This window comes from Ambystoma mexicanum, chromosome 5p, assembly GCF_040938575.1.
Source record: "Ambystoma mexicanum isolate Mex_15411 chromosome 5p, UKY_AmexF1_1, whole genome shotgun sequence".
NCBI lineage: Eukaryota > Metazoa > Chordata > Amphibia > Caudata > Ambystomatidae > Ambystoma > Ambystoma mexicanum.
The window spans coordinates 1,323,255,066-1,323,278,314 of NC_090930.1; the positions used below are offsets into that span (position 1 = coordinate 1,323,255,066).

General features: G+C 47.1%; 1 protein-coding gene across 1 annotated transcript in view; it reads left to right on the forward strand.

Annotated features, from left to right (window-relative positions):
• The window catches only part of NSUN2 (NOP2/Sun RNA methyltransferase 2), a 1,120,965-nt gene that overhangs the window by 423,745 nt on the left and 673,971 nt on the right, over window positions 1-23,249 (forward strand). Inside the window, exon 9 of the mRNA XM_069613723.1 lies at window positions 22,530-22,660. Within this exon, the coding sequence (XP_069469824.1) occupies window positions 22,530-22,660 (131 nt within the window). The remainder of the gene's footprint in view (window positions 1-22,529; window positions 22,661-23,249) is intronic.

Below are 23,249 nucleotides of genomic sequence, written 5' to 3' on the forward strand. Positions count from 1 at the left end.
CTCATAGGGGAATCTATAAGAGAAACTTGGTGACCTAACTAGAACTGTGCAATGGGGCAAGGAGGCACTGGTCTTTTTGGGAGACATTTCAGTGGGTTTGTTTGGTCTTTGCCCCTTGTATATCCTTTTGTTTCATTATTTGTTTCAAGTAGTAGGGACAGAAGTCTGGCTAGAATAGTTTTCAGGACGGCGTAATGGGCGTGCACTACCTTAGACTTATCTTTAGATTAGGCCAGGGTCTTTGGGGACAGAATGGGTTTTGTGAGCGTCATAATAAAGAAATAATTTTGACCAAGAGGCAACCTTGTCATCCTGATTCTGTCTTACCACTGAACCATGCAACCCTTTTTACAATGTCTAACTCTGCTTCTGACCCAAAGTTTCCCCACTGCAAATGAAACACAGTGGAGAGACTAGAAGAATAGCCCCAATTTGGAGAGCCAATCAGGAGAGAATCATTAAGCCAGCAGAGTTCAATTGTGCAGCAGCGTACACATGGGGTGTGGCCGTCCAGAGTGCAACCAGGCCTCGCAGACTAGTAACAGGGACTGTCTGGTCCTGAGAATGGAGTACCTCGACAGGCCATGGTAAAGCTGAGAGGAAAAGCTTCCTACAGAGCCCTGCACCGAATGACCAGCGCTGGCTGACGCAGAGTACAATTGGCGAGTCGTGTAAGCAGGGCAGACCTGGCAGACTACAAACCCCTCCCAGGGAGCACCGCTCGTCAAACTGGAACCCAGTGGCTTCAGAGGAACGGACTGCAAGGAGAGAAATCCTGGACTGGGAAAAGAAAGAAAGAAAGAAAGAAAGGAAGGTCGGACGAGAAGAGCCCCAGAACGGGGAAATGAAGGAGCAGTCCCAGAGTGGTTAGTATGATAGTGAACCCCTGGTGTGGGCAAAAAAATGAAATCCCTGGAGCGGGTGGAGAATAGAGAAGACCCAGAGTGGGGAGTAATATAGAGAGAACTTGAAAGAGCAGAGTCGGAAGGAAGAGTGAAATCCCAAAGTAGGAAAAGAACCAAGAAGCCCTGGACTGGGGAAAGAACAGATGCCCCGGGGATGATGGGGGGGCAGAGGAGGGGGGGGAAGAGTATGAAAGAGGCAATCCGGGGAGTGGGGAAGAAAACTGCAGAGCTCCAGTGTGGGGAGTGAGAAGGAACAGAGTTCCACAGTGGGGGGGGGGGCAAAAATAAAAAAACAGCGTGAGGATTGAAGAGTGGCTCCCCAGAGTGGATAGGAGACAGAGTGCACACCATGCTGGGGAGTCAGTGATGCAAGAAAGATAAGTCTCCCCAAAGGGAGAAGGAATTGGAATCACATGCGTTTGAAGGAAAAAATAGTGAAGGAGAGTTGGTGCGAGTTTTGGGACAGCACTCCACAAACTACATGAACGGTAACTGAAAATAGGCAACGGCCTATTGTAAAGAGACCAAAGGGGTCGGGTGGTCAGAAGGCATCAGCCATCGCTTTCATTGGACATTGTCCCAAATTTTTCTTGGTTTGATTCACGTTTTCCTTTTTAGAGGTAGGGAAATAAATTGCGTTAGAAGCATACTCTTGCGTCCCGTCACCTTTCTTCCATACTGTATGGGCGTCCCTTCCTAGGAGAGAGGAGACGGAACCTTTTTTCATCTTTAAATTTAGAGGCGCAGCCAGGGAGCATGTGCTACCCTGACTACTCCCACCAGCGCCACTCCTCAGTCTGCTTTTACGTGTCGACTGGAATGGGCCGTTTTCACCAGTGCTCCTGGCTTTGGCCTTGCCATGTAATTCCATGCGCTCTTCCCCGGATTCTTCTCATCTTTTTGTCTTTGTCATCTTGGTACTTGGTCCTCCGGCGTCGCGCTCCTTCCCCGGCGCATGTTGACTTCAGCGGGTTTCAGCAGGTGTCCAGCCTGCCAGGGAATTTTTCCCACGTCTGGCCCCCACGCTCTTTTCTTCTGCTGCCTTGGCCCTGACCACGGCTGGGAAGGTTGTACTGCGCGCAACTCTTGACTCCACTTGCACTGAAGAACAGGCAAGCTAGGTGCCTCCAGAGGACTTTAATAGGTTTGTCCAGCAGAGATCGAGGCCCAAGGGAGGGCCGTTCATTTCCATCGCACCCCGTAAGTGCAACTCCTTTCCGAGGAAGCGCCCAAGCGGGAGGAACCTCTGGTTCTGTTACCAGCTACCGGCTTTACGGCAGAGGGGTCTTCGGACTCTACCAGTATCCATGCTGAGGGACCAGCAAATTTCTTCTACTGGGTCTACTCCTGAGGGGATACGCCTTTGTACCGGCTCCAAGTCCTAGGGGGCACCTGCACGCAGCACTACCGGCGACAGTGCCGAGGGTGATGCGCCTTCCAGGCCTAGACCTGAGGTGCGGGATAGACCTCATATTCCAACAGTCTTGGGCGAGGCTGTGGCTGGAGGGCCATGCACCCCAACTCTGGCACATGGCACGCAGCCCGACAAAATTGTGCTGTGCCAGACAACATGGCCGCTCGTCCAATGCCATTCCTAAGAACAGAGCAGGCGGGTGAATGAGTTTCAAGGTGGGACTGGTGTCAACCAGGTATGTGGACTAGTCTATCCATCGGTAGTGCAGGGCAGGTCCCCCCTGCAACCCAGAGGGAGTGTGCTCCGGCAACCAGCAGTGCCCAGCCAGTCCGTCAGTATCCCCTGCCACCGAGGATAGTTTCTTCTAAAGGTTTTTGGGGCTGATGGGAAGCCCCTCCCCGATGGGGGCCATCCTAAGGGATGCAGTCAGGGACTTGCTCCTGCCAATCACTCCATCGGTGCCTATAGTCATTACTCCCATGGCTCCGGCACCACAGGCCCCAGTGCGGTCCACTCTGCCGGCTCCTTCAAATCCGCCCCAGTGCAGCCGGTTCTGAGCCAATCTCTGCAGCAGCCTCTGGCTCCGGTCTCCACACCGCAGCCCACGGCGCCCAGCACCACTCCTCCCACGGCGGACCAGGCGGATACAGACGAGGAGGTGGACCCTGACATGCAGTCTTCAGCTAAAGCCTTTTACAACAGGCTTGCAGGTTTGGCAGAATATCTGGGCCTTCTTCATCCTGAGGTAGAGCAGCCCGAGGAGGGGGGGTCTTGGCAGAGGTCCTCTCCCTAAGACCCTCTACCAAGACATGTGTCCCAATGCAGAAGGATGTTGTTCCTCTGGCCAAGAAGGGATGGCTCAATTCTGTCAATTGGCATCTCGATGCCAAGTATAGACGGATTGGGGGGATACACTCTTGATGTCAACTCACCCCCAGCTGTACTCTTCGGTGATAGCTGCTGCGCCACTCTACTCTAAGCCGCAGTCCTTGGCCACCTCGGCGCTGCTAGGCAAGGAGGATATGATCTTGGAGGCGTGCGGGAAAAAGCTGTACTCCAACACGTCCCTGCACCTGCGTAAAGCCAACTGTCATGAGCATGGGTCATGCCCCTAGATTAGCCTCTAAGAATTAGTGGACCACGGCTTATCATGCTTGGTCTGTAACAAGGAAAAAACCATGTCTCTGCTATATTGCAGAAGGCACTTCCTCATTACCTAAGATGGCGGCCTAGTGGTCCTATGGGAAGTGATGGTCTAGTGCTTCACACTCGCTGCACATATAAGCCCCTCCCCGCTCCTGCTTTGCGTCGTCTGCTTTGCAGTGTACGCTTACCGTGGTGCCAGCTTATGTCAGTTTCCTCAGCCCATTCTTGAAATCCTTCACCTTAGTTTTCCATTGTTCCCTCTGAAGTTAGCCGTTGTAACTTCCTAGTCATTACCACAGTATTCCATAGTGTTCGTTTTCAGTCAGCATTATCGGCAGTTGCCTTCACGTCTGCCGCGGCACTGTTGCTGCGTTCATTCCTGTCAGCGGAATATTCTCGTTGAATCTCCGGCAGCTGTTTGGAGTTTGTTGTCTGGTCAACCTACATTTATCGCAAGTATTGGCTGCTTAATGTTTATTGTGCGCACTTGTTTGGCGTTCACTAGATGGTGCAGCATGCATTTTCCAGTCAGCTGAATTACCTTGTTTTCGTGTCAGCTGTAAGAAGTTGTTCCCCTGTCAGTCCGCCTTTAACACACGCCGTAGGGAACTGCAGCCCTGTAACAAAGGCGCGCATGTTGTTCAGTTATCATATATTGGGTGCTACATTCATTCCAGTCAGCGGAACGAACTAGGGTCATAATAGTTAGCTGTTGGAATTTGGTCTCCCTAGTGTTAGCATTCCACACATTCCACACATTCCGCACGAAGCTAGTGTTTCATGTAAAAAAGGGAAGCACATTTTTGAGTGTAAAGGTGTAGTTCAGCTTGGTTGTAAATGCCCAGGGGGAATCACAATAGTGGCAAGTTGTGTGTGTGTGTGTGTGTGTGTGTGTGTTTTAGGTATTCCTATTTTAGTGGGGACACATTTTCTCAGCAGTTCATTGTCTAGTCACGTGTTCACACGCACATATAGGCGTTCCTCATTTTTGGTTTAGGAAAGTTAGGAGTTCCTTTCCTAGCACGTTCTATTGTTAATGGAACGGCTCCAATTGTGCTATTCTTGTCAGGGATAGGTTCGATCTCCTTACCTTCCCCAATAGCTCTCTTGCTCTCATATCACGCACACTAGTGGTTCTTACTCCCTTCAGAAAATACCATTCATCTCCATTCTTCAGAACAAGCGCCCCTGCGTAGAAGCAGGATGGAGAGCTCACCAACAAATAATAAAAGGTAAAGACCCTAGTGAGTGGGAGAAGTAACTTCTGAATTGGTGCATTTTGACAGGTATATTTAGGATTGCTGAATGTTTTTTCTTAGATAACATGACTGCATAGATTTACAACGCACACTAAGAATAGTACAACCTGATTTTCCAGAGAGGTGCTCCCGCAGAGTTTGAGGTTAGCGTTACACCAACGCAGATGCCATGCTTGCAGCGGCTAACCAGAGGTTGTGGGGGGAAATATCAGACTTCGTTCCGGATCTCCTGGCGCAGAGCCAGGCACGCTTTAAGGCAGGTCAAGGAGATGCCAAGTTGGTAGCACAAGACATCATGGAGTACATAGTGGCCCACACCTCGACACCTCTTGCCGGGCCATCTGCATTGGACATGAGAAGACGGCCTGGCTTCGGGCTACTAAATTCAACCCTGAGGTCCAGGATCGCACATTGGATCTTCCTTTCAAGGGTAGGGACCACTTCCACTCTACCACATACGAGGAATTCGATAAGAACAGATTGCAAACCACAAAGTCTTTATTCTTACAAAAAGAGCACCAGCGCAACCAACAAAAAGGGGGTGGGGGCAAGGGTTTCTTCCAGTCTCCCGCCTCAGCAGCAGCCTCAGTGAGCAAAAAGGCATGCTGCGTCCCTCCGGGTTCATGTGTCTCCAGTGGGAGGCAGGCTAGCCTCGTGTGCATTTCTGGTGCCAGAACTTGACGGACCCTTGGATGCTCTCAGTAGTATCCACGGGTTACCGCCTACCTATACCTCCCTCCCTCTCCTCCCTCCCCTCCCATAGATTGGGATGGCAACTCTGTTGGCGGAGATCTGGTCGCTCGTCGAGAGCCAGGCAGTGGAAGAAGTACCAGCCTCCCAGAGAGGATTAGGCTTCTATTCCAGGATTTTCACCATACAAAAGAAGAACCAGGCTGGCCTGAGAGGAGTTTGGACGTATCCACCCTCAACCTCTCCCTCACTCTTCTGAAATTCAAGATTGTTATGCCAGCAGTCAATGCAGACACACTAGACAAGGGAGATTGAATGTGCTCCCTCGATCTGAAGGATGCCTATCTACACGTCCCAATTTGGCGGCCCCATCGCTCCTTCCTACGCTCTAGGATCATGGGCTGTCATTTCCAGTACAAGGTGCTACCCTTTGGCCTCAACTCCGCCCCCAGGGTATTTCACAGACTTGTGAATGCAGTGGCAGCCCTCCTCAGGGCCCAGGGCAACCATGTCTACCCATACCTGGACGACTGACAGTAGAAGAAATCCCAGAGGGTGTGGTCCACACTTCCTCCATGCTTAGGAGTACACTCCACGACCTGGGGTTTACCATCAACCTCAAGAAGTCTCAGCTGCAGCTCATGCAGAGCCTCACCTTCCTGGGCCTCGGAGGACAAGATCACAGCCATCAAGAGGGCCTCTGTGCACTTCCTTACCAAACCAGTGACTTCGGCTTGGTGGTACCAGCTCCTATTGGGTATTTTGGCAGCAGTCCTCTTGGCCGTGCCACACACGAGGCTCTGCATGATATCGGGAGAAGGGCTCCCAAGCGGAGCTGGTCACCATTCCGCCTTCTCGCCACTCCGACCTCACCTGGTGGTCCAAGGACTGCAATTTGCGGACTGGCAGGCCATTCCGTCAGTCGGCTCCGCGGGTTACCATTACTACGGACTCCTCCCTAGAGGGCTGGGGAGCCACTCTGGAGAGCCACAGTGTCCATGGAGTGTGGTCCCAATAGGAGTTGCATATCAACTGGCCGGAGCTCAGAGCCGTTTGGCTAGCCCTCAGGGCCTTCTGCTCATCGAGGGCAGGACCATCCTGATCCAGACCAACAACTCCCCGAGCATGTACTATGTCAACAAGCAGGGGTTACCAGGTCCCCTCCCCGGTGCAACCTAGCAGTCAGCATGTGGCAATGGCCCCTAGAAAACATCTACCTCGGGGCTGTCCACCTCCCGGGGGGGAGGCCAACTTGAAAGCGGACAGACTCGGCCAGCTGGGAGCGGACAATTACGAGTGGCAATTAAACAACCAGGTAGTTTTCAACACATGGGGCCTTCCTTGGGTGGATCTTTTAACCTGGAGATCATCCAGGGTGCTAGGAACAAGGCCACTAGGAGCCAATACAGGAGTAAATGGAGCAGGTTCTGTCACTGGGTTGATTTTAAGGAGATCAATGCTCTGACGTGCACACTGGGCGATGTACTCTTTCATGGCACACCTTGCCCACTCAGGCGTACAGGTGGACACATGTTGCACCTATCTTGCAGCCATAGGAACCTACAGAAATTTGGAGGTGGTCGACACCTCTGGCGGGCTTGTCCAGGCTTTACCCGTCCATCAAGAAGCCACACCCAGTGTGGGACCTCAATGTGGTGGTGGCCGCCTTGGCGCACAAACCCTTCTAGCCAATGGCGTCTGCAGACATCAGGCTGATCACCATCAAGACAGCTCTGCTAGTAAGACTCGCCTCCGCTCGCAGAGTCAGCGAGATCCAGGCTCTGGTGGCTTCAGAACCCTATACATCTTTTCACAGGCATAAGGTGGTCCTGCAGACTCTCCCGGCGTTCCTACCTAAGGTACCCTCCGCTTTCCATCTAAATGAGGAAATGGTCCTATCTAAATTCTTTGCTAACCTCAAAGATGAGGCCCAGAGTCTTGCACTGTCTGGATGTCAGACGTGCTCTGAAATTCTATCTTGATAGTGCGTCTGACTTGCCGAAGCCTTTGGTCCTGTCACATTTTGGGGCTCCAGACCCGGTTATCAGGCATCCAAGGCCTCCATCACAAGGTGGATGTTTGCAGCCATCAGAGGCCTATGAGGGGCAGCGCATACCGCTGACAGCCAACATGCACGCCCATGCTGTCCGGGCCAAGGCCACGGCCATCGCATTCCAGCTGCAGGTTGTGGCAGGTCATAAGCAGGGCAGCTACCTGGGCACCTCTTCAGCTTGCTGTAAACATTACTATTTGGACGCCGGCTCGCGATTCTAAGGAACTTGTTTGCTTAAGGAGGGTCTCCTCTCCACCCTGGGGCTACATTCAGTTGTAATCGTCCATACAGTATGGAGGAAAGGGAACTAAAGACTAACTGTATGTTAGTCACTACAGTGAGTAACTTGTAATTTCTGGACAGAGGACTTCATTTATGCAAGACGTCCTGACCCGCACCACTTTTATTTATTTTTTAAAAACGTATTTTTGTTTTAATTTGTTACTTTGTTTAGAGTAGGGCCTCAAGTATTGGTGTTAGGAAAAGGTTGGGCTTTTTTCTTTGAAGAAATAATTCATAGAACATTCCTTCTGGTCATCTCCTGATTCTTACCTACCACATGCTCCAAGGAGGCTGGCAAGTGCTCAAATACTTAAAATGTCAGCACTGGACTGACGCATTTTTCATCGAATGTCCATGCAAAAAAATGTGTAGTGTTTATATAACGTAACCCTATTCAATGGAAGGGTTTTGATGCATAAACACTTTGCAGTTTATGTATGGGAATTCGATCAAGAATTTTTCGATGGAAATGATTTGATGCCTCTAATTCTCGATGCAAAGACGAGTAACTGACTTTTTGTGATCTAAGTCCCTCAGCTCCATAGACTGTGTTCCAATTGACTTTGGCTGTCCAGGCTCCCTGCAAACACATTGACTTTGATGTAGTGTGTCCCTCCATAGGTGGTAACTTGTTTTAGACTGTTACTGCTGGGAAAGGCTTGTCTAGATTTCAGTGGCAGATTGAAGTGTCCTCACATATACTGAGAACCTGTTTAATCTTTTTCCTTCCTTAAACCATTCTTTTCTGCGACCTCAATCTGCAAGTGTGATATATAAATGCCATTAATGTCCTTGTGAATGAAGTCACCTCAGGGTGTAGGAATTGTGTAAGAAGCATTTCCAAACATCCCCTAAATGTTTCTGATTCTGAAAAGTAATTTTGAAGTGCATTTACATTGTTGAATGATTGCCTTTTTAAAGAAAGCTTATTTAAAAATGTATGTTAAATAACTATAACAGAAACCTTGAGTGTTAGTGTTACTTGTATTTACGCATTTCATTTGTACAGCTCATATTTAGCCCCTTGAGAGAGGCCAGGCTGCTCAGTCACACTGCCAACCTTTGTAGTACAGGCCTTTACCAAAAAATGGGTTACCTAATACCAAGTAGATAAGTGGTGTCTCAGTGTGACTGCACCAATTCTTACCCAACAGTCCAGGTGGATTTTGAAATTGTAATCGCCTTTTACCATACATTCTGAATTTGTCTTGAAGTGACATGTAGGACAAGTGCAAAACCACAAATAGGCACAGTTTGTTTTAGATGGGTTTTCCTTTTGAAGGATGTTATCGCAAATGTAACAATTCATTGCAATAAACTAATTACTCACAGTAAGAAAAGTGTTAAATTATTTTTTGTTGCTGGAATTTGGTATGGGCTTTTGTTGTGTGCACAGTGCCTGCCTCAAACTGGTCCCTTGGTGGAAGTGACCCCACCATGTTCCCAGCCTAGCTGCCCCACCTATTACTTTGTGACAACAGCATCAAGCATGCTGGGCACATTATAACCCTATTCCGCTTTCTTTTTAAAAATATATTAGAAGTTTTGAATGGTTTCCTTCCTTCCACAGATTAGTCATCTATGAGAATCTTATCCACTGTGCAGTTTAGCTTCTGAAACCTTTATGGCCGCCACGAGGCTTGTCGGGCCCAGTATATATTGAGGCGCTGTGCTCCTTAACCTCTTACTTTCAGAACATGCTCTTAATTTTCTGAATTCATAATCACCCTGTCCAACACTGCTAAGGCCTGTGGGTTCAAACCGTGCGTGTCCTGCGGCCGGCATAAATGTTTCACACCAAGTTTGTTTGCACAGCTTGGGTGAGGAAAACAACACCTAGCATTTTCAGGTCATGTCAGTCCATACACCTGAGGGCCCTCAGGGAACAGACAGCAAAACCTTAGACCTTTGTCCACAAGACTAAAAGAGATGTTGCACCTCTTGTTCGAGGTTCCGCGTAGCCTCTGTACGAGACGAGGACCTCTCTGCATAAGGAATACGGGAAGAAAAAGCACTGCTCCCACAAGCATTCTTCCTCCTTTTCCAAGAAGAAGTCCTGATCCAGAGGTTCTCTGATTCTGGGTAAAGCACCTTGCCCAACCCAATTCTCCACAACACAGGAATGGGAACAATTTTGCCAGGATGCTTGACATCACGCTAAGGTGCCATTGGCTTCGGCCTCTGCGACTGGCATGGTGCCTGCTGTGATCGCTCCTGCACGCTTACGGGCTTGGGCACAGCTAATAAGATGACATAGAGATCTTAGTACCAGCACCAACTTTATCCCTGACATTGTCTGAGCTTGTTGGCACTGCAGTGTCTTCGAACCTGGGTGACTGCTCCTCTTCCGTTGTTGCCCTGTATGTCAAAGATCTGACCTCTGCGATTAGTGGAGGCTTGGGGGGAGAGAAACGGGTTCCTTTTCGGTTTGAACCCCTGGTCTCCAGGGAGGAGCATACCTTTGCAGAGGAATTCTACAAAGAGGGGGACGACGTCCAGGGCCTGGCATCAGACCTTGAAAAAGTCAGTGACCCAGACACCTCCCATGAGTTGGATTTTCTCCCGTCCTTAAAGTAAGCCTTTGGCATACTTTCAGAGGCTGATGGCGAAGTTGTCTGATACCCTGACACTCTGTCCCGTCCAGACCAAAAATGTTGATTGAATTAATGACTTTCTGGATGAGGGTCCCAGGATGGGAACGCCACTGCCCTTCAATGTGGCAGTAGAAGCCCCATACTGGAGTTCTGGAAAAAGCTTGCTTCGGCATTTGACGGGGAGCTGGCCAGGAAACATAACCCCCCCCCACTCCCCCCTACCGTTTTTTCTCTCCACTCAAGCCTCCCCAGAGAACTTGGTAGTGCAGGCTGCGACTGGCAAGGTGAAGTCATTCACTTCCACTTCACAGGGAAAGTAAGACTGGATGCCTGGAGGAAGAAGCTGTGTGCATGATGAAATTTTGCCTTTCGTGTAGTGAAAGCTTCTTGTACATTGTCTAAATACTCTTTTGGCCTATGACAAACGCGGCTGAGCATATTCCTGAGGGGGGAGATGAGGGTCCATTTCCGGACGATGGAGACAGACGACAGGGGAGCTTCCGGACAGAATTTACAATGGGTCTTGGACACAGCTGACTACATGGCCAGGTCCATGGCCACACTCCTAAATGAGGACTTCTCGATTTGAGCGTGATGTCTAGACTAAGCTCCTGGACATGTTCTCTGATGGCCAAATTCTGTTTAGGGTGAAAGCTGATGATGCTCTGCAGAAATTTCAGGCATCAAAGGCCATGGCAAATCCATTGGGATTATTATCTGTGTAGCATACTTGCAAAAGGCTGTGGGTTTCATCCCTCAGGCTCCTACACCCCGAGAGGTTGTGGCCAGGCTTCCCCAAGAATTCTGTAGGGCACACAGTTGCCAAGGGCTAGGTGCCGAGGGAAGAGGCTCCCGAAGAGTAGGTGCGGCGGCAACCACTGTTGCTTCAGGAGCTCAACGGGCCAAACCTCTGAGGTTTTTTGCCAGAATTCCCCCATGGGGCGGTGGGGTGGAGGAGAGACATTCAAGCACATAATGGTTCAATACTCTGTAAGATGCTTGGGCCTTGCAGGTCATCCATCCCTTTTGCGCAGCATCCTCGAGACCACAGCTTTCACAGTGGCCTTTTGCCTCTGGATCCCATTTCTTGGGTGAGGTTTGACTGCTTCTGTCGAAGAGTGTAATAGAACTGGTAACGCACGTGGAACGAGGCAAGGGTTGGTACTTCACCAATTTCTGGTACCGAATGAGAACAGGGGCTTGTCACAATCTGGATCTGAGGCTGTTGAGCCTGTTCTTGTGCAATGACAAGTTCAAGATGGTTACACTAGCCCAGATCCTGCAAGCTGTTCTGCAGGCCTGGTTGCTATCAATGGACCTTTAAAATGCCTAATTCCATGTGCCGATTATTCCGAAGCACAGGAAATACCTAAAGTTTGATATGCCAACCTCCTTGCCAGTTCAGTTGTGCCTTTGGATTGTTCTTCTGCTCCCAGGGTATCCAACGAGCTGCTTGCAGTGGTGGCAGCTTGCATCAGGAGGGAAGGCATTCAGGTTTTTCCCGACATGGACAAAGGCTCATCTAAACTTGCTCCCGGGACATAGTGTCAGAGTATCTACTCTGCACATTCACTCTATTTCACATGCTAGGCTTTTCCCTGAACTGCTGAAAGTCTGTGCCGTCCCAGTTTCTGTTTCTCAGTTTATCAGAGCAGTCTTGGACACTCACCTGGGCAGGGCTTTCCCGCCTTAGGACAGTGGCGAACATCTTTTGGATGGTTAGTGTCCTCCAATCCCAGCTACAAGCACAGCCTCACCTTTTGTCTCTTCTGGGCCCCATGGCCTCCTGTATCCTAGTGGCGCATCATGTCGCTTCACTGACTTCTCCGTTGCCAGTGATTGCAGTTTCAGGGACACATGTCTGATCTTTTACAGGTCTCGCTCCAAGTTTCAGGATCTTGCATAGTGAGCCATGCGAGACAGCCTGCTGCGAGGCTTGTGGTTTTGTCAACCTTTTCTCCGGGTGACTGTAGTCACGGATGCTTTTGACTGGTTGGGGTGCTCACCTGTCAAATCTGACTGAGTGGCCTGTGGTCGCTTGCGATGTCTTGGATATACATCAGCTTGTTGACCCTGGTCGCTTTACTCTCTTCTGTGAAACACAAAACTATGCTGTTCCCAATGGACAACATAGTGGCCATGCACTAACTTAACAAACTAGTTGGTGTGGGGTCCTTGCCTCTCTGCAGAGAAGCAATGTGACTGTACCGTTCTGGGCTCTGGAGAATGGCATTGGACAGCAGCCCGTCTGGCCGAAAGATAGACTGTCACGGCAGATGCCTGGAGCAGACTTTGGTCTCCCACGAATGTGATCTCTTCCAGGACGTTCTGGTGGAGAGCTTATCCTTCTAGGGGAATCCTCAAGTGGACCTTTTCTCTTCCAATGTGACATGAAGTGCACATTTTTATGCTCCAGGGAATCTTCTTGCCAGGGAGAGATGGGGGGACGCATTGACCGTCAAGTGGACTTTTGACAATTTTTGTGGATTCCTGACTATCCCAGTCATTCCCCTGGTTCTATTGAAATTGCGCCTGTTTGGAACCACGTTGATCCTTATCGCTCCAGACTGGGCCTGATGGAAATGGTGTCTGGATTTGCTGGACGTGGCCATCTGCCCTCCCTGGCAACTTCCGAGAAATGACTTGCTCTTCCAATCGGATGGAAGGGCTTTCCACCTGAACCTCAGCAGACGGAACCTTCGTGCTTGGCTACTGAGAGGCTGATTTACAAGGAGTGGGATTTTTCGGATGACATCCTTGATGTGCTCCTTTCAGCTCAGAGATCTACAAAGTCAATTTATGCCTGATGGTCTTCTACATGTTCAGCATGGTGCTGGGAGAGGGATTTTGACCCTTTGTCCTTTCCGTTATCACCTGGTTTTTTTTTTTTTGTTGTCCTTGGTCTATTAAGGCCTGCAGATTGGCAATCTTAAGGGATACCTCACTGCGATTTAGGTCTTTAAGAGGTGTCCCGTAATGGGGCTCATTCACACTCCGTACTGTCATGCAGTACTTGAGGGGCTTGTGTAACCACTTTCTTACAAACCTGTTTGTTGCTCCGTGGGATTTAAATTTGGTGTTATTAGTTGTGGGTGCTCTGTTTGATCCCCTCCATTCATGTTCGGTTAGCATTCTCATCCCTGTGATCTTCCTGGTTGCAATCACTTCTGCAAGACAGGTGTGTGAACTGTGGCCATACCTTTTTAAACCTCTCTATTTGGTTTTCTACAAGGAGATGACTGAGAGTGGGACTCACATTTGATGATGAAACATAGCTTTACTCAGCATTTTTACTCTAAAAACTATAAACCTTGGATAAAACACAATGAAAACCCCTAAAGAAAACTGCTAAGATTATTATTTCATCAATAGGATCAAGTTAAAACTATTTTGGCACATTTAGACCACCTTAACCATGGGCGTAGTAAAAATGTACATACCAAAAATGCAACTTTCAGATCATTTGTGTTCTTAGAGGGCCAAGACAGAGTTAATGGACTGGACACCTTTCTGGTTACGTATAGGCAATACATACTATCACAAATCTTTATAACCCTGGCAGAGGAGTAAAAAATGACCCTCTGTCTCCTCTGGCATACCACAAATTGAGCAGCTCGGCGTGTTGGTTGTCTTCCACTTTGCCATAAACGTTGCCACTTTATATCCAATTCAGAACACACTCTTAAAGTGCTTGTGGATATCCAGGAGTTATTACATCAAGGCCATTTTCGAAATGGTCAGTTTTTTGGGATAAAATGTACAGGCTTCCAGTACTCAGTTAAACAATCCTGGTACATTTGATACTGGCTTAATCCTTGGCATGCCTCTTTTACCGGTTTATGATTAGAGCTCATATTTCCTGTGTTGTCCCACAGTGAAGCGAAGTTCAACCTCTGCAGTTCTTTGTGAACAAACTTTAACCATGGAAGTGGTCTTGATCCATTTAGACAAAGAAAACTGCTGTGAACTGTTCGATAGTCATTTAATCCTGATTTAGTTTATATTCGTAACCCAATATAATAGTGGTTTGGTGCGCAGGATCTCTGCTACAGGCTGTAGATTATATGCCCAACAGAGACTAGCCATTGGTGCTCCTCATGGTTGCATGCGTAAATCTCTTAAAAAGAGGTTCTCGGATACACTCAAGGCAGTTACCTTAGAATTACCCCATAATTCTGCCCCATAAAGGGCTGCTGGCAAAGCTTGTGACCTATACAAATATATTGATAGGTTTGGGGTCGTTCAATTCCCTCCCTGTTATCAATTTCCAGAATCTAATAGAATCTCCTGAACTTAAAGCAAGCTGCAAGTCCTCTCAGTGGTCTTTAACAAGAAGTTTTCTTTTTCTAGCCTATGGAATTTGTAGGTTGCCCTAAATTGCCTTTGATGTAGTTTATCTGTTGCAGCAGCATTCTTTAAATACTGTAGTAAATTGTTCTTGGCATTTCTACAATCCTCGTACCATTTTTGGTGAAAACTGCCGCCTATCGTACCTTTATAGGTTTAGTGAAGAAGGAAAACCTTGTTTATACCATCTCGACATAACTATGATGTTACCTTGTGCGGTGTCCTCTCTACAGATTACTGTAAATTGGAGGTTCTACTAACACATATAAACATGGTTTAATGGCAATAAAGTCGGCATGCACCAGTTTAATATTGCGCCTAGATTGGCCCATAGGTGTTCTTGCTACATCATCCGACACACCAAAGTCCATACCCTCCTGATGCCCTGCACTACTGATAACACAAAACGCTCAGTAATGGTCACTCTTGCTACGCTTGATTACTTCCAAGCTAACAACCTTACCCCAGAAATATGCACTTATCAGGATATAATCGATCCTTGATCTACCATTGGGGCCTACATATGTATACTCCGCTGGTTGGTCTGGGTTGGTTTTACCATGGCCTGCTCTCAAATTGGCTTCATACAAAATGAAATGCCTCAATCGCATATTGATGGTATTGTGCTGGTTTGTCACACATCAACATTGGTATGCCCCATAAGAGGCCCAACTCGTCCCATAGGCCCACTAAATCCTTAAGGAGTTCCAGTTGCAGATTTAATATCCCCCATTGCTAAAATCAGAGGGTCTACCATGCCATTCTGCTCAAGTTCCGAAAACATCTCACGCATCCTCTTGATGCTCTGCAGTGCCACCATAACGTCTATTAAATATATTAAATTTGACCATTTTCCTCACATCCTTACTGTTTGCTACTAGACATTGCAGGTCACTAGAGGCAGTGTCCCTGGAACTGAAAGTTTGGCCAGTCTTTGGACTAACTAAGGTCCATAAACCTTTCTTCTGCCCCCCCCCCCCCCAGACTTCTACTAGCAGGTATCATAAATGAGCAGAAACCTTGTAGGTCCACCATCTTCGAAACCCATGTTTCCTGTAAACCTAGTAAATCGAAATTGTGGATGAAGTTGAACCAATCGTAATCTATTGCATTCCTTTGTAGGCCTGCAACATTACACGATAACCTACAGCCCAGTCTAATCACATTAGTTAACAATATTGATGGAACAATAGGTGGAGGAGTTTTCTCATTCAAACCAATCAGTAGTGGCCAGTCCACATCAAGGCCCTCCTTCCACACTTAACCCCCTTCAATTTGGCTGGAGGTCATCCTACCCACTTTAATTTTGCACACCTGATCATAGTAGCAATTGTTGGCTCAGGTCCCATTATTCAAGGGAGCAGGGAAATTCTAGATTCTATTGGTGGACAAGTAAAATGGTCAATTGACAACCCTTCGACCAGCCAGCCATTTACCAAAAATAGCCTTGCATCTTATGATCTCTTCGTGTATGATCGAACAACAACCCCTAACATGGCCTAACCAGTGGATTGATTTGTTAACAAGAGTATTTCTAATGACCAGTTTGCAATTTTGGCACATTAATCCTGTACACAGAATTTACAGGATCAAACCCCCCCCCCGTCCCCACACTGGTCTATGATCTCTCCATCCCATTGAGAGAATGGTCCTTGGTGGGGGTGGGGAGGGTCTCTCTAATCCGTTTGCATCTCTAGTGCCTCCAGACCTGGGTGCTGTGTTCAATTGAAAGAACCTATCTATAGTCTCCAAGTACTCTAGTTGCACCCTGGTTGTTGCTAAGATCCAGATCCTTTATTTCAAGGAGGCTTTCCTCAATGCTTGTACCATGGGCAAGTAATACGCAGTTAACACCCAAAAGGTGCAGGGGTTGGTTTGGACACCAAATCCATTAGATCCTGCTCAGTTGTGTCCAATACCTTCCTTGGTTTAGCAACGCACGGTTCCTGTGATTTTTTTTTTTTTTTTTTTTTTTTTTTTTGGGGGGGATTTTTTCCCCAATACCCCCCCCCCCCCCCCCCATTACATCTGCAGATTTTATTTGCCCTGGTTTTCGCCCCACTGCATTGCTATCAGGGGGACTAGGATCTGAGATCACCGAAAATCTATTACAAATTGTTATAAGGGGGTTAACAATTACTTCCTCCCCTGCAAATTCAGGTTGTGTTGTCTGTATATACATTATCAATAATGGGTTTGATTAACAATTCAGCTCAATAATCTCACCTCTACTTCCACCTGCTGTAATAAAATCTGATGTATCACTGTCCAGTATTTTTGTATATTCCCTCGAGGGTGAATTTCAAGAATATTTACCACAGAGCCCTTATTACAAGAGTTTGGCTTGATTGTTACCTGCTGTAATTGAGGCAGAGATCATTGGAAGAGCGCCAAGCCTGTATGGCAGACAGGCAGTCCGGGATGAAGGAAGGTGCGAGTGAGCAGTCAGCAGGAAGTCTGAAACAAAAGTTGAATGTCCTCTGCATAAAGAAGTTGGGGGAGAAGGAGATGAGCTGCGCCAGCTGAGCAAGGTAGATGTTAAAGAGCCAGGGGGAGAGGATCGATCCCTGGGGGACACCACAGGTGGATTAGGTGCCCAAGGCGACATTGGAAGAGCGGTCGGTTAGGAAAGACGTCAGCCATTCCAGTGCCTCTTCCGAGATACCAAGGGTATCGTGGAGCCTTTGTATGGGGATGGAATGGTTGACTGTGTCAAAGGCAGAAGAGATCAAGTAGGAAGACAGCTGGGCAGTTGGAGTCCACGGATGCAAGCAGTCCTTCACGGGTGTTTAGAAGAGCAGTTTCTGTGCCTCTGGATGCTCGGAATCCAGATTGATGATCGTGGAGACCACTGAAAAGTTCAGTGTGCGAGTTGAGTTGGGGCAAGGAAAGCTTCTCCAGCAGTTTCCGCAGGAAGGGGGGTGATTGAAATGGGTGGTAGTTGGATGGACAGGTCGGGTCTGCTGAAGGGTTTTTTCAAAAGGGACCTCACAAGGGAGTGCTTGAGGGAGGTGGGGAAAGAGCCAGTGGCAAGAGTGGTTTCATAAATCCGTGACTGTGGGGGCAAAAGAGCCAATGTTGTCCTTGAAGGTTGTGGACAAGCAGGCGGAACCTGTTTGGAAGAAGCCTTTATAGAGCGGACAACTCTGGTAACTTCTTCAGGTGTGACAGGGGTGAAGGAGAAGGCGTAAGGAGGGGGAGTGGCCAAGGCAGGCAAGGGAGTGGCCAAGGGAGGCAAATTGCTGAATAAAGCTAGCCAAACTTGCTTGGAGAGCGGGGAGCACTCAACAGCTCAAGGGGCATCCAAATGTTCAGTCTTCCCCACCCGCTCCTCACAGCACAAGTCAATTAGGTACTTACCAAATTTAAAATTATCTTCAGAAGTAATCCTCTTAATACCCTATGCACTCCATTAACTGGTGATTCACAACTCTCGACTGCATGCTTTGAACAGTTTTCAAAAGGTACAAATAATGGTTAATAGGTGGCTCTAGGGTCCAAAAGCCAAATTCCTGTTAACAGCACCCAACACCAAGAATCCAGCAATCCTATACAATGGGAACCTGGAGCAGATGGCGTACGCCAGTAAAATTGGACAGCTGCTAGTGCAAAGGTACGCAATCTCAGGAAACCAGTGTAAAAAAAAATTATTAAACTGGGAATGTTCGTAGTCCGCTTGTATTATTGTCGGCAAATAAATATGAAGCTGTGATGGATCTATGGCATAGTCGGGACAGAAACATGTGGCAGTAACTTGGAGGGTGCAGTAAACAACAGGTACAGTATACACCACTCTGTTCCCTGCACTTCAAGGATGTGGGGTTCTGATAAGTCAGCTGCTTAAAGGCTCACCACAAACCGGACAACTCCAATGAATAGGCGCAATCAAGTGCAATGAGCATGAATGGTAAACAAAAGGCTTCCCTTGCGCTAGCATTTACCCGCGGGGGACTTACCCTTTTCTTCTGTGCCTCATGCCAGTGTGCTCCGTGCTATCCCGATATCGGACTGCAAAATCTTTTGCTTCCTTGCGCTTCCACTTCCAGTGGTTCAAAGGTGAATCCGGGAACGAGCTTCCTCGGATGTAGGGAGTCCCGCCCACACTGCAAAACGGCAGGCTTATGTGCTGGGCTTTCGCCGCAAGGCCGACTCGATTTTCCTTATGAGGGGCAGCTGCCGGAAAGCTGTAGGCCACTCCACTTCTCCACGTCCCCAGATCCAGCCCCAAACAGCGGGCTTACGTGCCGGGTTTTCCCACTTTTATTCTAAAGGTGGTCTTGGATTTTCAACTCTCTCAAAAGATCCATCTTCCTTTTATTATTCTTCCGCCGCCTCCTAACAGAATAATGATTCCATCGGCTGGACCTGAGCCGGACACTCAGCTACTTTGTCTCTTGTACTAGAGAGGCTAGGAAAAATGACAAGCTTTCAGTTTGCGCTGGTGCATGTGCTGGCAGGGCTGTGACCAAGCGGATCCTGTCAAGGTGGATAATTCTCTGCATCTCGGAATGGTATGATCTGGCTGGAAAGAAGGTGCCTGAGGGTCTGTGGCCTATTCTACCAGAGGAGTGCCTGCCACCGCTGTCCTGCACATCTGCCAGTGTTCTCTGCACAAGTTTGCTAAGTATTACTGCTTTGATTCCCCTTCAGGCCAGTATACCCACTTTTGAAGGGCGTTCCTCCAGAGTTTTCTGACATAGGTGGTGTCCTTGCCTCCCTCCTCCAGATTTCCCTACTTCTTTCGAAGTCGATCATAGATGAGAAATCTGTTGGAGGAAGCAATCCATTGGAAGAGTAAATGACTAAATTCTTGGTTATGGTCTTTCAGATGGATGTTCCTCCCACGGATTCCTCATTGCCCTCCCTACTTGCCGGATTGCCAGTACACAATCAGTTCTACGATCTGTCAGTGTCTTGAGTGCTGCAGTAAAAGGGTGGAAACAAGGTCACGGGGTGCAGTGCCTCAATATATATTGGGTACAGTGTGGGGTGCATAGAGGTGTCGGATGAAACTCGGACGCAAGTCAGCCATGTTTTGTGTTTGACTATTATTGAAAATAAAAGGGTTGAGAAACGGCCTCTCTGAGCCTGCTCGAAGTGGAATTTCCCTATATAAACTAAAAAAAGATTGGTTTGTGTCATGTCAAAATTAAACTCTCCTTGTTTCCAAACGTTCTATTATGACCCTCACACTAAAACTAAATTAGAAAGGTAAAAAGGGAACGTTGTTTAACCTTTTGGAGTTCTTTCAAAAGTGATCATAAAGGAAGAATAAATAAATCCAACACAAAAGTTTCTCAATATCGTAAGAGGTCTTCTACAGTTACTTGTGCCTGTCACAGGCAAAGCTTCTTAGCTTTGTAATTCTTTTTGTCAGGACTAGGTTTTTCTTTTTATGTTTAACACAGTTCTGATATTTCTGTACTTAGAAGTTCTTGACACACTTGTCATTGCCTGGTATACTCTCCTGCCAGGATTTCTGTTCATTCACACTTATAACTTGCTTCGTATAGTCTTAGGCCAGGGTTTCTTGTTCTTGCACACTTGTAGTTGTCTGGTATTTTCTCTATCCAGGGTTTCTTGCATTCACATGGGGTTGCCAACCATTTCCACAACTGTATATTCACTTAATTGGATATTGCATCCTCTTGATATACATTTAGTTTTGGTGCTTCCATGAATTTACTTTCTTTATATTCACACACGGATAAGGGTTTTACTTCTCTACCCCTTTTTTAGAGTTTGTTCCTTAGTTTTCTCTTTCTGTGGTTATTATAATCGTGATTGTTGGTTGGTGCAGTTGCTGATAAGCCATGGGGTCCCCACTGCCTTTGGGCTGACTAACTGGCTTTTGCTGGCGTCGTCTGGTTCATTTACTGCCGTTCGATCAAGGTACGCTGCTTGGTTTCCATTCATTACTTTTTACTGTTCGGTTTTTTGTGGTGTCTATCCCACACGTCCCCTCTGGCTCCAGAAAGAAAGAATTTTTAGACTTATGCCCAGTAGTCTTACTCCTGGCATCTCAGCAGCATGACCCGCTCTGTCAGTGTCCCCCCTCTTCTCTGCAGATGAGCCACCCAGCTCCACCCCGCTTGCTTTTCTGTTCAAGTCCTGCAGACAGGTAAAATGTCTCCTTGCCAACAGTCGCTGCTTGCATCTCTGCTCCATCCATTAAGTTTCCCGGGTACAGGTATTTGTGGGGCAAGACTAGAATGCTTGCTGGGATTCTGGTTTCTCCAGCTCTGCGTTACTCGTTCCCTCTTATTTGTCTCATTACTTGAGGACAATAAGTCCATTGTTGGTAGTTGATTTCTAAAGCTTAAATGATCATTTGCAATAGTCTTTTCTGGCAATATATTGTTGGATGATTGCAAGACCACATTCTCCAACTCCATTTTTCAATTTCTACCAAATAAATACAGTTTAGAGGTTTGACTCATTTTATGTGGACAAAGGTTTTCCCTATGCTTCAAAGGGGGAGGTGTGGATGAATGACCGTAAGCCATAAGGGTCTTTAGTATGGGACGAGTATCCTTAAGAGCAAATGGGGAATACCCGATTAAGTCATGACATCTCCCCGCAGGCTGTCTCCTCCCTCATTCTACTGCTCCACCCATGGTCGGGGATCAGGGGCTGTTGTCCCCTGGCCACATGAGTGGAGGTTACAGTCGGGAGATCAGTGAAGACTCCCCCGGATTCATCACATGGAGCAGACGCAGAGCCCACTAGGCCCCCTGGCAGCGGAATAGTTTTAGAAGAGCAGGTGTATTGTTGGTAGGATTATCATAGATAAGTAATCAGAGGAAGGAACATCCATCAAAAAGAAAATTATAGAGAGGCAAGTGATTAGTTCATCTGTCAACCTCTTTAGAGTTGTACCTCCCACTCTTCTACCCTTTGGCATCTCGCATCCTGGTTTGCTGTTTCAACCTGTTTTTGCGGAACCCAAAACTCTTGAAGAGGTCCTACTTTGTACAGTGCCCTAATATAAAACAAAATATGAATTGAAAACACTCAAGCTCTCGACATTGCAAGTTGGTGGTATTGAAAATCCAAAGATGCAGCATTGCTAAATTGCTTATTAGGATCTGACGGAACAAGAAAATTCAGCCCTCTGTAACCAATATTTGTGGCTTTCTGTTCCTTCAGAGTCCTCTGTACATAAGCAAGTGATCTGGGTCTATCCATTGTTTGCCCCTTTTGCCATAATGTAGTGAATGAAATTATATGCTTGCTTCGAAACTCTGGAATTCCCTACCACTTGGTCTCAGAACCGAACCATTCCTTCCACCGATTCAGACAAAATGCCAAAACCTGGCTACTCGCCAAAGAAGCCGAAGCCCACGCCTCTCACTCACTTGCGACACTTGCACATATATTTATAGACGTACATAGCTACCACAACCTGAAAATACCTTACTGCTCAAATATCTATGTATATATATCTATTATTCTCAGACTATTTTTGGTCCACAACTGTCTATACATACCTTGCATATCCTGTACCAAAATAACTATTTATATGTATATATTATCCTGCACCACAATCTGTGTACGTACATATTTTCTGTAACCATGCTAAGTGCCCAGATGCCCCAGGACCAGGCAGTGCTATACAAAACAATAAACTAATCTGCACCATTGGTACATGTTTCAATTTTGTCTCTGAGAAATCTTCTTGCATTGAACATCTGCCCCTCTAAGTGAGAGTTCATCCTCACAAGGATTCTCTTGAGCATTTGGGATAAAACCGCAGTCAGCGTGCAAACGTTATAATCATCTATCAGATGGGCTCCATTTTACACAGCCTTTACATGTTTTAACTTGTTTCTTCTTTAGTTTGCAGTTGAGGATTGCCACTCGTGGTGTTGAGCAGTTGACAGAAGGAGGAAGAATGGTCTACTCCACATGCTCACTCAACCCTGTTGAAAATGAAGCAGTCATTGCCTCCTTGTTGGAAAAGAGTGAAGGTGAATACTGCATTCCATGCTCTCTACCAATGTTTTGTTAATGAGAGATTGAATATTGAGCTAAGGAATTGGGGAGTGGATGGATGGGTAAAGAGGAATCTGACAAAAAATGGAAAATATTGGAATGGAGTGGTTGATATTGAATTATTAACTGGAAAAGGGAAAAATGAGATGGAAAGGGGGAATAGTGTGATTGGGGATTGCAGACTTGCGTTGACCTGGGCTTCAGAGATAGACACATGCGAGAAGGATGAGATTAACTGATGGGTTTGTTTAGTCGGTAAGCTTCAATAACATCATTACCAGCATTCTGTGTCATGAATTCTTATTGCATGTTAAAAGCATCCACAGACGTCCATTCACCAAAATTAAAGGGGCAGTGCAATTGACGTTCCAAACTTGATTGCAAGTGTCATCCTATGACATTGAACTTCACAGGAATTAATGTCATGTATTCTTCGGCCCAAGTGACATCAAAGATGTAAAATATACCTACAATAAGTAAGATGAATAAAATAACATGGTAATAAAACCTTAAGAACCTATGCTTAAGGGACATATTTAGGTTTTTAATAATAATAAAATTACA